The 13,592-nt window shown below is 40.3% G+C and overlaps 1 protein-coding gene across 1 annotated transcript; it reads left to right on the top strand.

The window, feature by feature from the left end:
• The first annotated feature begins 2,174 nt into the window (after positions 1–2,174).
• tfap2d (transcription factor AP-2 delta (activating enhancer binding protein 2 delta)) lies at positions 2,175–12,733 on the top strand. Its single transcript, XM_048986342.1, has 8 exons — positions 2,175–2,213; positions 2,932–3,429; positions 5,003–5,063; positions 7,649–7,814; positions 8,487–8,605; positions 8,682–8,823; positions 8,970–9,083; positions 10,856–12,733. Exons 1-8 carry the CDS (start codon positions 2,175–2,177, stop codon positions 11,073–11,075), a joined length of 1,359 nt encoding a protein of 452 aa, XP_048842299.1. The 3' UTR covers positions 11,076–12,733.
• Positions 12,734–13,592: the final 859 nt, after the last annotated feature.

The raw sequence follows: 13,592 nt of genomic DNA, 5'->3' as shown, positions 1-13,592 counted from the left end.
AAAACTACTACAAAAACGCCAAATATGGAATTGAAAACAGCGGCTGACGTGCTGTGTTTTGATCTTTATGTTTTCGGCCTGTCCCATCGTGCGCTTCTGGATGGATCCAGCCTGACTCATTTAAAAGTGGAGCACGTCGACGGGAGCTTGAGCACACTTAAAAAACGGAGCACACCCAGTCTAACTGGAGACTAACCTCAGCAGAAACCCGTCAATGGACGGCGGCGAGCGCGCGGCCTCCTGTCGGAATTTTATTTCCTGCTCCTTTATGTGGAATTAAGTGTATAACATCTTAATTCGGATTATATGAAGGATGTATTATGTTTATGGTTTCCTAATTAGTACGTATATATGTTTATATTTTGGGCTACACAGCAGAACGGGAAAGTAATGTTGTTCTTGTCTTTCTTACTAATTTTAGGGTTATTGGAAAACATTTTTGCAGGTGGTGGGGCAGACATATTTAACGGCAAGATAGACCATCCCACCATAAAGTGTAATTCGGAAGTACTGTGCATTTCATAGTAATTATGGGCTTTTAGAAGCCAATTAATATATACGTTCCGCATGAGATTTTACTCACACAGAGACGTAGCCCTGTAGCAATTGCAATTTAAAACATATTTTATGTCTCATAAATGCCTATAAAATAGAAATTAACAAGCGCTTGAGGGATTCGATTTAAACATGTTTAGAAAAGGAAAACGAAAGCAGGCAGGTGAAGTCCCTCGTCATCCCTCCCGAATGTGAGTATTTCTGAGCAGAGTGCCTCCCCCAGGCGCGTGCACCAGTTGCCCTCTTCGGCAGGATATATACTGGAATATTCTTTTGTCCTAAAACATCCAAAGGTACCTCCCAGTTATATTCTACCAGCCTAATAAAACGTGGTAGAAAGTGTAGCTATGACTCCCGCACACGACTGGATAATCACACTTGGACATGCACACAATGGAGTCAAACTAGAGTCGTGTGCCATTGTCGATGCACACAAAGGCGGACGGGACGAGTGACACGTCCTGTTAGACTGCTTGAACAGATATCGAAAAACCCGCCAAAGATTAGTACAGATTTTACAGAAAAGTTTCATGTTTAGTCGCCCGATGCAGATTACAAACCGATTGGACAGCTGAAACACACGCGCGCGCGCGCGCACACACACACACACACACACACACACACACGCACACACACACACTCACACACAAGCACAGACACACTCACGGGGCATAAATAACGTACATAAAAATGTGATAAAATACACTGTTCTTTAATATTCACGAATATAGGCAAATTATTCACTTTAAAATCATGTTTTTCGTTCATTAAAGTAGGCAAAATAAACAAATCGCATTAAAAATAAAACATTTTCGATATATTTGTTGCAAATAAACCCCCGTAATACACTCAAATCCCCACAAATTTACTTTTAGCAAAATAAATGATTACGCATATATCCGTATTAGACATGACTGTGTTAATAATATCTCTAACTTATTTAATATAATTTTAAAAACAGTATAAATCGTAGTTTATTTGCTTTCCTAGTTGCTGGTTAAAACGTCGCCTATAGCATCAGCGATCCTTTAGGATATCCCTTAAAAAAGTATTATAAATGATAAAACGGTGATTGTCTAATTTATATTAACGAAGGAAAAAATATTTGTTTCAAAACAATTAACTTAAGTGCAATATCCACAAAATGCAACTTACAGTTCTGTTGAAAATCCAAAAAATGTAATGTCAATGGTTGCCGTGAAGGTACATCGAAGAAACCAGAATCATCCTAGCAAAGAAAACACAAACGGTCAAAAAGAAATGTCCGCAAAAAATCACAAAAAATGTTGAAAGAGCACTTGGTTCCTTATTAGGCGAAGATACAATATTTATTCCTTGTCTCCTGGGATGAAGCTCCTCCATCTATTGTCCTCCCATTCCTCTGTGCTGATGCTTAATTTTCAAAACTTCTATATTACCAAGGGACCTACGACATCAGCCAAAGAAATACCCAGCAAGTACAAAATCTCAACCAGGCAGCCGCTTTTGTGCAGAGGGGAAATTCATTTCATCCAGGTTTTAACGGCTCCGAGAGAGGAAGTCTTATTTTTGACTATCTATTTTGGATTTTAAAATAACTGAATTTATAGCGCAACAAACCGGGTTATTGGATCGCGAAAATGTCAACAACCTTTCCGGGACTGGTCCACGATGCGGAGGTATTTTAATTCATTTTATTCTTAATTTGCACTCTGTTATATTTAATTAAAATCTATTGGTAATAAAGTACGGAAAGACAGAAAATACGTTATGACATCTGTCACCGAGAATCGTTCATCTTAGTTTACAGCAGTTGCCGTAACGAAATTTAATAATACGGTAGCAGAAAGAAAAAAACAGGTCTGTGAATGGGATTAAAACGTGTTATGTGTCACACCGCTATTACTGTATGAATCTGGTTGTATTATCACTGTGAAAGGAAAAAACTGGGCTTATGCGCGTGTAGCGGTATAATACAACAGAAATGAACGGCGATGGGATTTTTTTTTCATTATTGAAAAGATACGAGAGAATCGACATTTACCTGCTGCACTGTGAATGACAATGTTGGGACAATGATGTTTAAGTCTGTAAACAACGAGGGAAGAAAACATGCGTTTTCAGGGGAGAGAAAAAACGCCTCGTGTCAAATGATAGACATAAAATACTGGAGGGGCTGTGCGGATGCGCGTAAGAACGCTTTTCCCGAGTAGCGCGATATGACAAAACCATCAGGTACTTTAAAATCACACTTTGAATTGTGTTTGGAAGGCTGGATTTCTACCTTCGTTTTTAAGCATTAGTTTTTTTGTGCATAGAGCAAACAGACTACACATGGATAGCTGCAAGGTATTGTAAATGACATTCCTAATATTTTCTTCCTTTTTTTCTTTACAGATACGTCACGACGGATCAAACAGTTACCGTTTGATGCAACTCGGATGCCTGGAATCAGTGGCCAACTCATCTGTCGCTTATTCCTCCTCGTCTCCACTAACGTACCCCGCTACAGGAACCGAGTTTGCGTCCCCTTATTTTTCAACAAATCATCAGTATACACCACTTCACCACCAGTCCTTCCACTACGAGTTCCAACACAGTCACCCAGCGGTTACTCCCGATGCCTACTCCTTGAACTCTCTACACCATTCCCAGCAGTACTACCAGCAGATACACCACGGAGAACCTGCCGATTTTATAAATCTTCACAACGCCCGAGCATTAAAATCTTCGTGCCTCGACGAACAGAGGAGAGAGTTAGGGTGTCTTGATGCCTACCGCCGGCATGATCTTTCGCTAATGAGTCACGGTTCTCAGTATGGCATGCACCCAGACCAGAGACTCCTACCCGGATCCGGTTTAGGTCTGCAGCCTGCAGGAGCTGACGATTTACAGGTAAATGAGTTGTAGCATTTTTCCCCCAGTTGTTCAAGCACGATGAACTACACGCAGTTTTTTTTTTTTTTTTTTTATAAAAGTGACAAGGCTGCGACTAATCTAGAGCCGCATTCATATACAATTACCTTTTGTAACCTATAGACTTATGGCCGCAATATATCAAATCATCTCCAAGGTTTTGGGGAACGGGGAGCACAATCGTCTACGATTTGATTAATCGGGTTAATAACGCACAAATAAGATGTAGGAGAATCACAATCGGAAATATAGAATATAGAATGTACAAATGCCTGTTTAATACAGTTATTATTTTTAATTTATAATCGAATCGAGAGATTTATTGTTTTTCTTTTTCGAACTATATTATTTACATTTTCCTTTCGATGTGAAAAGTTAAAATTAATTCACCACCTTGTGCGCGTCTGCTGTTTTTTCGATCCGCACGCTCACCCTCTCTCTTCAATGAAAAGCGCGCCGTTTTCCCTTTTTTCCTCTAAAAGACGGGATTAGGCGATTGTAAAAAGTCTGGACAAAAGACAAATCCGTCGCAAAAGAGCACCGTAGTTTATCCAATTTACGACTTAATGTCACTCAACTGGTTATTTATGCAATGACATCTGATCAGGTTTGGCGATAAGTTACAAAGGGTGGAAATTAGTTAAAATGTCGATAGCATGATGTGTTGTAATTATTTTCTATTTATAATAACCTTCATATTAAATTAAATACCACAGTTTAATACTAGGAGCTACAAAAAAATATATATTGCAAGACAAAAAAATATTATACAATATTTTATATGAACATTTTAATAAGCAGATTAGATGTTTTTATTTTTCTATGTACATAATATATATTCTACGGAGATCACAATTATACCTACAAACACATAGGCCTGTGCATATGTTTGCCTACAAAACATATAATAGAGAGTAGGAACGAAGCGAATAATTTTTTTATCCATTCTAGAAGAATAACAAGGGAAACTTAAATGTGCGTCCTCGTGGCTTCTATAAAGAATGATGAACAGATGTAAGCATTCTCGGCCAGGCAGAGTCGCATCTTTGAGCTCTCTAAAAAGATTTGCTATGCTTAACAAAGGAAAGTGCCATACCTTTTGCTCGTCAGCAGTTTAATTTATGCTTGATCTCTGGGTTTTGTATATTGATTTTATAATCACTTTAGCGGCAGAATACGGGAAAATGGGCCCGGAGTTTGTTTTTAAGGCTTACAACAACTCCTCGCTGAGGATTTAAAATAAAGGAAACCCTGTATTCCCCCCTATTCATTTATTGTTAAACAGTTTTCCACTGTAACTCCGCAAAGAGCGAGATTTACTACAAACTGTCCATTGAAAAGATTAGTTCCCGAATTCCCTACAATATAAGCTAAAGAAGGGCTATTGATAGTGATTATTACTTGAGGCAAACTAGAGAACCGTAATGATGCCACGCAGAAAGCCGGCTAGTCCTCAGTGAAAGAAAACGTGTTTATGGTATGGCAGGAGTCGGCTGTGTTCAGTATATGCCGTGTTGCTTTGTTAATTTATGGATGCGTGTGTTTTTGTCAGGGGTCAGTAGAAGCCCAGTGTGGACTTGTATTAAACGGCCAAGGTGGAGTCATTCGGCGAGGTAAGATGTTCTTCTACTTTTTTGTCATTTTCATTCACGCGATGTGAAGGTTATCTCTAAAATATAATCAAATCAAAAAATGGAATATAAACATTATTCTTAAATAGAACGTTGATTGTTTTTCCTCCCCACATGATTTTTATTCCTGCGTTGGTGTTTAAATGCGGACTGCGTGTGAATTCTGACCGCGCGCGTTAACCAGCAACTACGTCTCCGGGTGACAGAGGCCTATTTTCTTTGGGTATTAATTAGGGAGATGCAGCTAAAATTAAAAGCAGTGTATTTCGGGTGTGATAATTATGGACGACTGATTATTTCTTGTGATAATAATACCTTGCGTTGAAAAATGCAAAATGACACAATTCCCATTTTCGCCGTTTATTTGAAGCGGAGAATCCCCCCCGCAGGTGACGCAATGCGCGAGGGTTCGGTCTCTGCTACTCCACTCCACACTGTTAATAGGGGACGAATTTGTAAGGTTTGTACCATATAAACGACATAGTAAACTTTAGTGAAATTGCGCCTATATTTTATTTCAATCGAATTGTAGCGCTTATTATTATTATTATTATTTATTGTTGCCGTTGTCATATTATGTCATAATAGTACTAATAGTAACAAGTCTGTTTTATTATAATCTTACGTCACAATCTTACCATATTTATCTAATTGAACTATTATTTGATAGACCGACTTGAACCATGATACTCTAATAACTATACCTGTTGACTTCCATTCTTCCTATTGTGTAGGTGTGTGAACATAAAAAGTGTGCTTATATGACAGCTATAAAAAAAAATAATAATAACCCAGACATCGATTGACATACCGGCCGGGGAACATGAATAAAAAACAAACTGTATGTTAATGACAGAATGAAGGAGGTACCTAGTGAATAATCAGGAAAAACAAATAACATAAACCATGCAGCATAAAAATTAAGTGGGTACATGGAAATAAACCTTTAGGAAAACACGCGCGCGCTCGCACACACACACACAGACACACCCACGCACACACCAGCAGTGCACTCCCAATAATTACGGCGTTAATTATTTGCATTTTAGGTATTGTTCGCCTTCAAAAGGGGTAACTAAAGAAACACCCAAAGATTCATATTCTACCTATTTTATTGTTCCGCCCATGAAAGTGAATCATAACAGTTTTACACACTTTAGCTTTACATAAGGCGGCGCGTGCCCGGGGTTCTCCATTTTTAATAAACTCTGTCTAGGTATTGGGCTTTCTTTGGGATTGACGCTGGGATCCCATCGCTATCACTTTCAGTTAATGGTGTGCAGGATTTAGCCCGAAGCTTCACTGTTCTTACCATCAGAACCAATAATCTTTGCTTTACCTAGTGCTCCTGTATCGATAGCTTCTCTAGCCTCGGGCACTTGCTTTGATATGTTAATGCTTCTCAGTCCCAAATTCAGTAGAGATCATATTAATGTTGTTCATACAGACTGAAGCTTTGCCTTCGTTGAATATTCAGATAACCTTTTTCAAAAGAAATCACTCAAGAAACGAGGATCCTACTTAGAAAAGTCGTATATGTTTTTTAGTAATTAAATATCCTTTAGTTTTTCTTTTTTATTTCGGAATTCGACCGGTGTCCTTTACTCGATAATCTCTCGGTATCAGTACTTTGTGACAGTGCCGTTTTATTTAGAATTTGTGTGACATTAGTTTAATTGTTTACAGGCTGTGTTGATTGTATTCCTGGTGCAACAGTGTCGCACTGCTTTGGTGCGATTAGTATGGCTGAGATAAAGAAAACCAAATGACATTTGCCCTATGTCTTTTTTTTCCTGTAAAGTTTCGTGGCAAACTCGCAGAAAAAGCACTTGATTCGCTTTGTGATCATTCAGCCGCGCCGCCCCAGGCAAATTTCAGCAGCTTAAACACAACTATAGCCTCTGGGCCCTAAAAAGAGGACCAGACTACCGGCAATAGCTCTTTTTCGATTGCCCTTGGCAACATAAAATACAAACTACTTTGAATCAAAACATTTTTGGGGAATTAATATGATCTGAACTTCCGTGCTTTAAGAGATCTTGGTTTTGTCAAATCGCTTAGAGGTGCCTGACACGCCAAGGCTGAGGTATTAATGCGAAGCCAGTAACATGCTTAAATGCAATTTGACGTAAGGGCTTATTCTGCTGAACTTTGCTAGTCAAATTAGGCAAAGACATCAGATGTACTTTATTCTTTCCTACATCATCTCCAGCGGATCCTTAGCGGTAGCAGTCTGCCACATCAGACACACTGGTAGCTGTGAGCGTCCTGCACCAGCCATGACCAAGTCCATGAATGGGCCTGTTCCCGTCTTAGAGGGACTTAGACAGGCGTTTCCATTTAAAAGTAAGCTAGGGTGATTTTATATTATTCCTTGTGCCACAATTATATTCAATTGCAATATGTCGCGCTTAAGAATTTACACTTGGTTATAGGCCTACAACCAGGCAGACTGATAAGCAAGCAGCTGCTTCTACCAGCATCGTTCACTGGTGTTTGACGGTCGGCCCTTTGTCCTCGTGCTTCGGGCTTTTCCGTTCACGGCGCTCCGTTTGTCTTGGTTTCAGGTGGCACTTGCGTGGTAAATCCCACGGATCTGTTCTGCTCGGTACCCGGGCGGCTCTCCCTTCTGAGTTCAACCTCGAAATACAAGGTGACGATCGCTGAAGTGAAGAGACGGCTGTCGCCACCGGAGTGCCTGAACGCCTCCCTGCTTGGGGGGATTTTACGGAGGTAAAGCTGCACCTGTTCCGGAGGCCCGCTCCACCGGACCGCTTAGTAGCGGAGAATAACGGAGTAGTTATTGGCGAATATTTCACCTATTCAGTGGGTCATGAGACTCACTTTCAATGTTAGGCCTAAAGTATACAGTAGCTCTAGTGTGGTGATAGCAGTGTCCTTTTAGTTTCGGTTAGTTTATTTGTATTTTAATAGCTTAGGCCTATTTTAGATGTTTTTACGGCGGTCATTGAAATGTTTGTTATTTACATGTGTCGACGACATTAACAATAATTTCTGCAATACTTTTTAAAAGGGTGTGTTTAACGAACACGAACGCGGAATGTTGAAATCCCCCCAAAACAGACCAAGGAAACCACAATACAGGCGATAAAACACAATAAATGTATTGTAAAAATAAAAGCTCACCTATTTACCTAGATTTAAAAATAATAACAATAAATGGACGTTGTAGCATAATTTAAAGATTAAAAGATAACCGCTATTGTGTAACTTTATTGTTAATCACTGAGATTTAAGAGGGAAACGACGGATATACCGATGATACCTGCTAGCGAATGACAGCTGATGATACAGAGTGAATGAAGGTTTCATATTTTATATATATATATTACATTTTAGCGACTATCTGTGCGTCCGGGCTTATTCGCTCATACCTGCCAACAGAGCAAAGTCCAAAAACGGGGGTCGCTGCCTGCGGGAGAAGCTTGACAGACTGGGCTTGAATTTACCGGCAGGAAGACGGAAAGCAGCAAATGTGACTCTCCTGACCTCGCTGGTGGAAGGTGAGCTCCCTTCGCCGTTACTCGCATTCGGGTGGTTCGTTGCCGGTTCCGGCCGTTAATGAGCTGCTCCGTTCAGGCGAAGCCCTCCACCTGGCCCGAGACTTCGGCTACACCTGCGAGACCGAGTTTCCTACGAAAGCGGTGGGGGAGCATCTGGCCAGGCAGCACACGGAACTGAAAGAGCAGACAGCGAGGAAAAAGATGGTTTTAGCGACAAAGTAAGGCTGCGTCACTTATTACTGTTTAACGGGTTAATTTAATAGCCGTGTTTGTAACCGAGCGGAGAAATGCCCTTTCCCACTTTTCAAAACTGCTTTGCTACATTGAACTGAACTTTAATCACTTATCTCGTCCCCAATTTCAGGCAAATTTGCAAAGAATTTCAAGATTTGTTAAGTCAAGACAGATCTCCTCTTGGATCTTCAAGACCAACGCCAATACTCGACCTGGATATACAGAGACATCTGACTCACTTCAGGTAGGCTACGATATTAGGTGCTTATCTTCATATATGATCTTCTTGGTCCGTGAGTAAAAATTAATTTGCCTGAACATTAAGAGGATTCTGTAACATTATGCGGAATCTCTTCCCTTTGCCTGCTCTTCTGTCTCCTAGAGGTCAGTCCAGGGAAATGCTCTTAGGCTGTGTGTGACGCTGAAGCGTCTGGGTTCTGTCTGATCACAGCTAATGTAACCTGAAGGAGCAGGAATGGTGCCCTTGTATTGCAAATACCTTGGCCTGCTACTCAGTTTCATGCACCTTAACACTTTCTTGAGACATGGTCATGAAACAGAGTCTTAGTCTTAGTCATCTCCGGCCATTAGTCATTTCCTTGGGAAAGACGTATCTTTGCTAAATGCTGCGCTCACTGGCGTTTTACTCTTTCTGTTTAAGGGGCCATTTTCCCCTTCACTTTGTGAAGTGTAGTACAGGCAGTTCCTGACTGACATAAGCACTCCGCTCCATGAAACACATCATAGCACCTTCAGCCAAAAATACACCGGTGATGCGTCGCAGGGAGCGCAAATGAAACACATGAGAAGATAAAGTGTAAATTTTGCGCAAAGGTGTAAGTCGCCTTTTTGCATGAGTGCTTCCGTGAATTCTGTGTGTCCCGGATATATTTTAGATAAGTGTGGATTTATTTAAGTCAGTTTCACGTCACCGCAATGAGTTGCTGCCCCATGCGGGCTTATTCCATGCCTAGTGCCCGCTGCTTCTGAGCTAAGCTCTGGAGACCTGTGTCTCTGCGTAGGACATGTGGGTATGGAAAATGGATGGAATTGCGTGTGTGAGGCCGCCGTAGAAATTCCATGTCGGTTAGATTTGCATGGTCTCCTTGCCGATGGCTTTATATCAGTATTTAAATGCGGTCAGGAACCAAATCTTGGACAGATGCTTGTATTACCTGCTAATGTAGCTCCCTGCTTTCTTCCTTCAATAATACAGCTGGTTGCATGTATAATTTTACACCATATAATTTCAAAAGAATGCTCTGTACTACGGAAATAAATGTCAGCTTTGGACACAGACATGCTCAAACTTTCTGTGCATTTGAAGGATCAGCTAATTTATGGCTGTTATTAAATAATCCAGCTCGATACACTCTCAAAAGGTGGGTAAAAATTTGCACCTTTGCTTTTCACTGGGGCTGTACTCTTGTAATTGTACCTTTTAAGGTATAGAAATGGACTCTGAGGAACAGCACAAATGTACAAACAGCATTAATATACCATTAATGGTACAGAAATGTTCCCCAGAGTCCATTTCTGTACCTTAAAAAGTACAATTATCTACAGCTAAGGGTACAATTGGCAGACCCTTGAGGGTACAGACCCAGTGATGAGCAAAGGTACACATTCTTACCCTTTTTCTGTGAGTGTATAGGCAGTCCCCAGGTTACAAACAAGATCCGTTAACTATATCTGTCTTCAAGTCAAACTGTAGGCAAGTCGGAAAAATAATAAGAACTGTACATAATACATAATAATAGTTATACAGCAATAATAAAAGTAATTAAATTTGATATTATACTGTACATCAAGCCGATGGGCACAAACATGTATGCATTCGCTACTGCAAACCAGTGTTTTTAACCCATGACTTAATGGCGACTTAAGGACTTTGCTAACTCGAGCACTGCCTGTAATTTGCTCCTCTTTACGCGTGTGCGTGTGACTGCTATGCATGTTCCTGTAGTGTAAGTGAAACTGCACAGAAAGCCTGACTGAGCATGTTCTCCTTTACAGCCTGATAACCCACGGATTCGGCACACCCGCCATCTGCGCGGCACTCAGCACCTTTCAAACTGTTTTAAGCGAGATGCTGAACTACCTAGAGAAGCACTCAGCGAGCAAAAACAGCGGTACGCCCGACTCGAGCCAGTTAAACGCCAGCTCGGAGAAGGTGCCGCTGAGGAAGACGTCGGAGCCGCAGTCAAAAGACGGCAAGATGGAAAAGACGGAGTGACAGCGCTTGGACAGACATTTTTTACTGCCGATGACATGTTGATAGTTAAGGGAACATGGTCCAGACCTAAAGGGGTGGTGTCACATTTTTTATTTAATTTCTTTTGGGGGGGATTACAGCGACAAGAAGACAAACACACAGGGTCCACCTCCTTTCATAACAGCATGGAGCCAACAGTCGCACAGCACCAAGCGATCCCAAATCAGGACAGAAATGTCAAGATGCCAGAGGTCACGTGATCCCCGATATCTGCCATGTGATTGGACGTACCTTCCCACTTCCTCATTCCATCCCCATCTGTGTCTTGACATATATCATGCACATGTATGTTAAGCGTGTATATCTATTCCATGGGCAGCAGTTGTATGACAATTTGACTGCGAGTGTCTTCTCTTCTTCCGGTTTATGGACGTGTGTGTGCGGATGACAGGACGCCTTTAGGACTCGGCCATGTGCTGATGGGCTACGTGTTTATTTTCTGTCTGATGCACTGGATTGTACGGCTAGACAATAGGAATGTGGCCCCTGCAGCTTAGGCAGAGCTTTCCGGAAACCCTGCGGATGGCATGCGGGCATTTTGCAGATGCAGAGCAATTTGGATCTGGGGTTTCCCTATTCATTCAGGTCAGGTGCAATGTGCTTAACAGGTCATAAATACCATCTGATCAGAGTAGCTTAATCAAGGCATGGTGTCCATTACAGTGTTTGGCGATTAGCCCTCTTCAGTGAAGCTCACACATCTGCAGGTCGTTGTCCCCATGGTCATAAGTGTATAAATGTTTTCATCCTTCCTGAAAGATGCTCCACCCTGAGGTTGCATGGCAGCTGATGCCTTGCAAAATCGATACCTCTACATATGCACACCAACATTCTTGTGTTTTAGCCTCAGGTTTAATTAAAGCGATCAGGTTCATTATTGTAATGACCTTTTTTTTTAGTTATTCATTCCTGGAAATGTGATTTGATTGGTTGGTTTGCTCGGAGCAAATATTCATCTTTCAGTTACAACGCAGATGTGTGAAGAACTCAGACCAGAGCTGGTTTTTTAAAAGGTAATAAATTTGAATTAGAGAAGATTAGATGTGAAATAAGTGTTTGTGGCCCTGGTCTACTCTCCGCCTGTCAAAAAAAAAAAAAAACACCCCATTATGGAAAACTGTAAACTTGTAATATTGTAAAAATTACACTTTTTGCTATTGTTTACTGTATGTTGTGCATGTTGAACTTTGTACATTATTACGGAAAGGATTTCAGCTCAATTTCAGGAACACCCGTTGGTTTAAGTCCTTTGGTAACATCTGTACAAATATATCTAAATGACAACTTATCTAATAATTTTAATGAGCATATATCAGAAATATCCGTACATTCAGAGGAAGTGGTGTTCAATAAAACAAATTGTTCTATGTGTAATGTTTGTTTGTTTGCTTATTCAGTGCTTAGTTTTTACAAGTATATAAGGGATAATTAAAAGGTTTCTGTATCCAGCTGATTATTTGGTGCCTTACTTGGTTTTTAATACTAGACCAATCTGGCCTTCTTTTAACGCAGCGTTTTGTTATCGGAACGCAGAAATCGCTCCTGGATTGCGCACGCGCCCGAATTAACCGTAAAAGGAAAGCCGCCAGAACGGACACGGCGAACTTTTACATTTTATTTTAAACGGTATCATAGTATGTATGTAAATACTGTATAACTCTTATTGAATATGGATAGAATCCAGGTGCAAAAAATAATTTGGTTAAAGAATCCATCATGGATCATGTACAAGTGTGTATTCTCTAAATCTAATAAAGAAAAAACTTGCTAAACACTCATGTTCTACGACAAATATTTTAGCTATCACGCATTATTGTAATGTTTTATAAACAGTCAAAACTGACCAAAAAATCTGCAAAAAAATGAGAATGTACGCACACTTTGGTTATCTGAGATAACTTTCACACAAAATTTGTGCGATTTATTAATTGAATAATTGAGTCGTCAGGCAGCAGTAGAGTTATTCACAAGCGAAATGCTTCAATGACACCTAAATATGTGGCGAGCGCATTAAGCTGTTTGTTACTGTATATTAGTAATAAGAGCTATTTTTCTACACGCATTACCACCCCAAGTCACCCCTTAACCTCAGCCCTGCTCCTGGCAAACCATTATTTAAGCGCCAACGTAGACTCTTCTATCACATAAAATGTATTTTTAAGTATTTTAAAGCAATATCAAAGATACAATTATGCAATGCATTTGAAACTCATTTTGTGACACACAATTAGCAATCCCCGGCTATTTAATAAATCTATATAATACACGAGTTCTTTTCTCGTTCCAGCAAGTTCGTGCCGATAAATGATTTTATTAATTCGTGTCGGTCACAAAGTGATATGTGGATCAGTATATCCCTCATAAATGAAAAGCTTTGTGACATTTTAACATTCTCGGCTTTAGACCGCGTTCTGCACGTCGTGCATTTTCACATTAACTGTTACTATTAATAACTGTCAACTGAAAAATAATTATTGC

Source organism: Brienomyrus brachyistius, chromosome 19, assembly GCF_023856365.1.
Source record: "Brienomyrus brachyistius isolate T26 chromosome 19, BBRACH_0.4, whole genome shotgun sequence".
Lineage (NCBI taxonomy): Eukaryota > Metazoa > Chordata > Actinopteri > Osteoglossiformes > Mormyridae > Brienomyrus > Brienomyrus brachyistius.
Note: the sequence above shows the minus strand (reverse complement) of the source record. Positions and strands in the feature narration are given on the sequence as shown.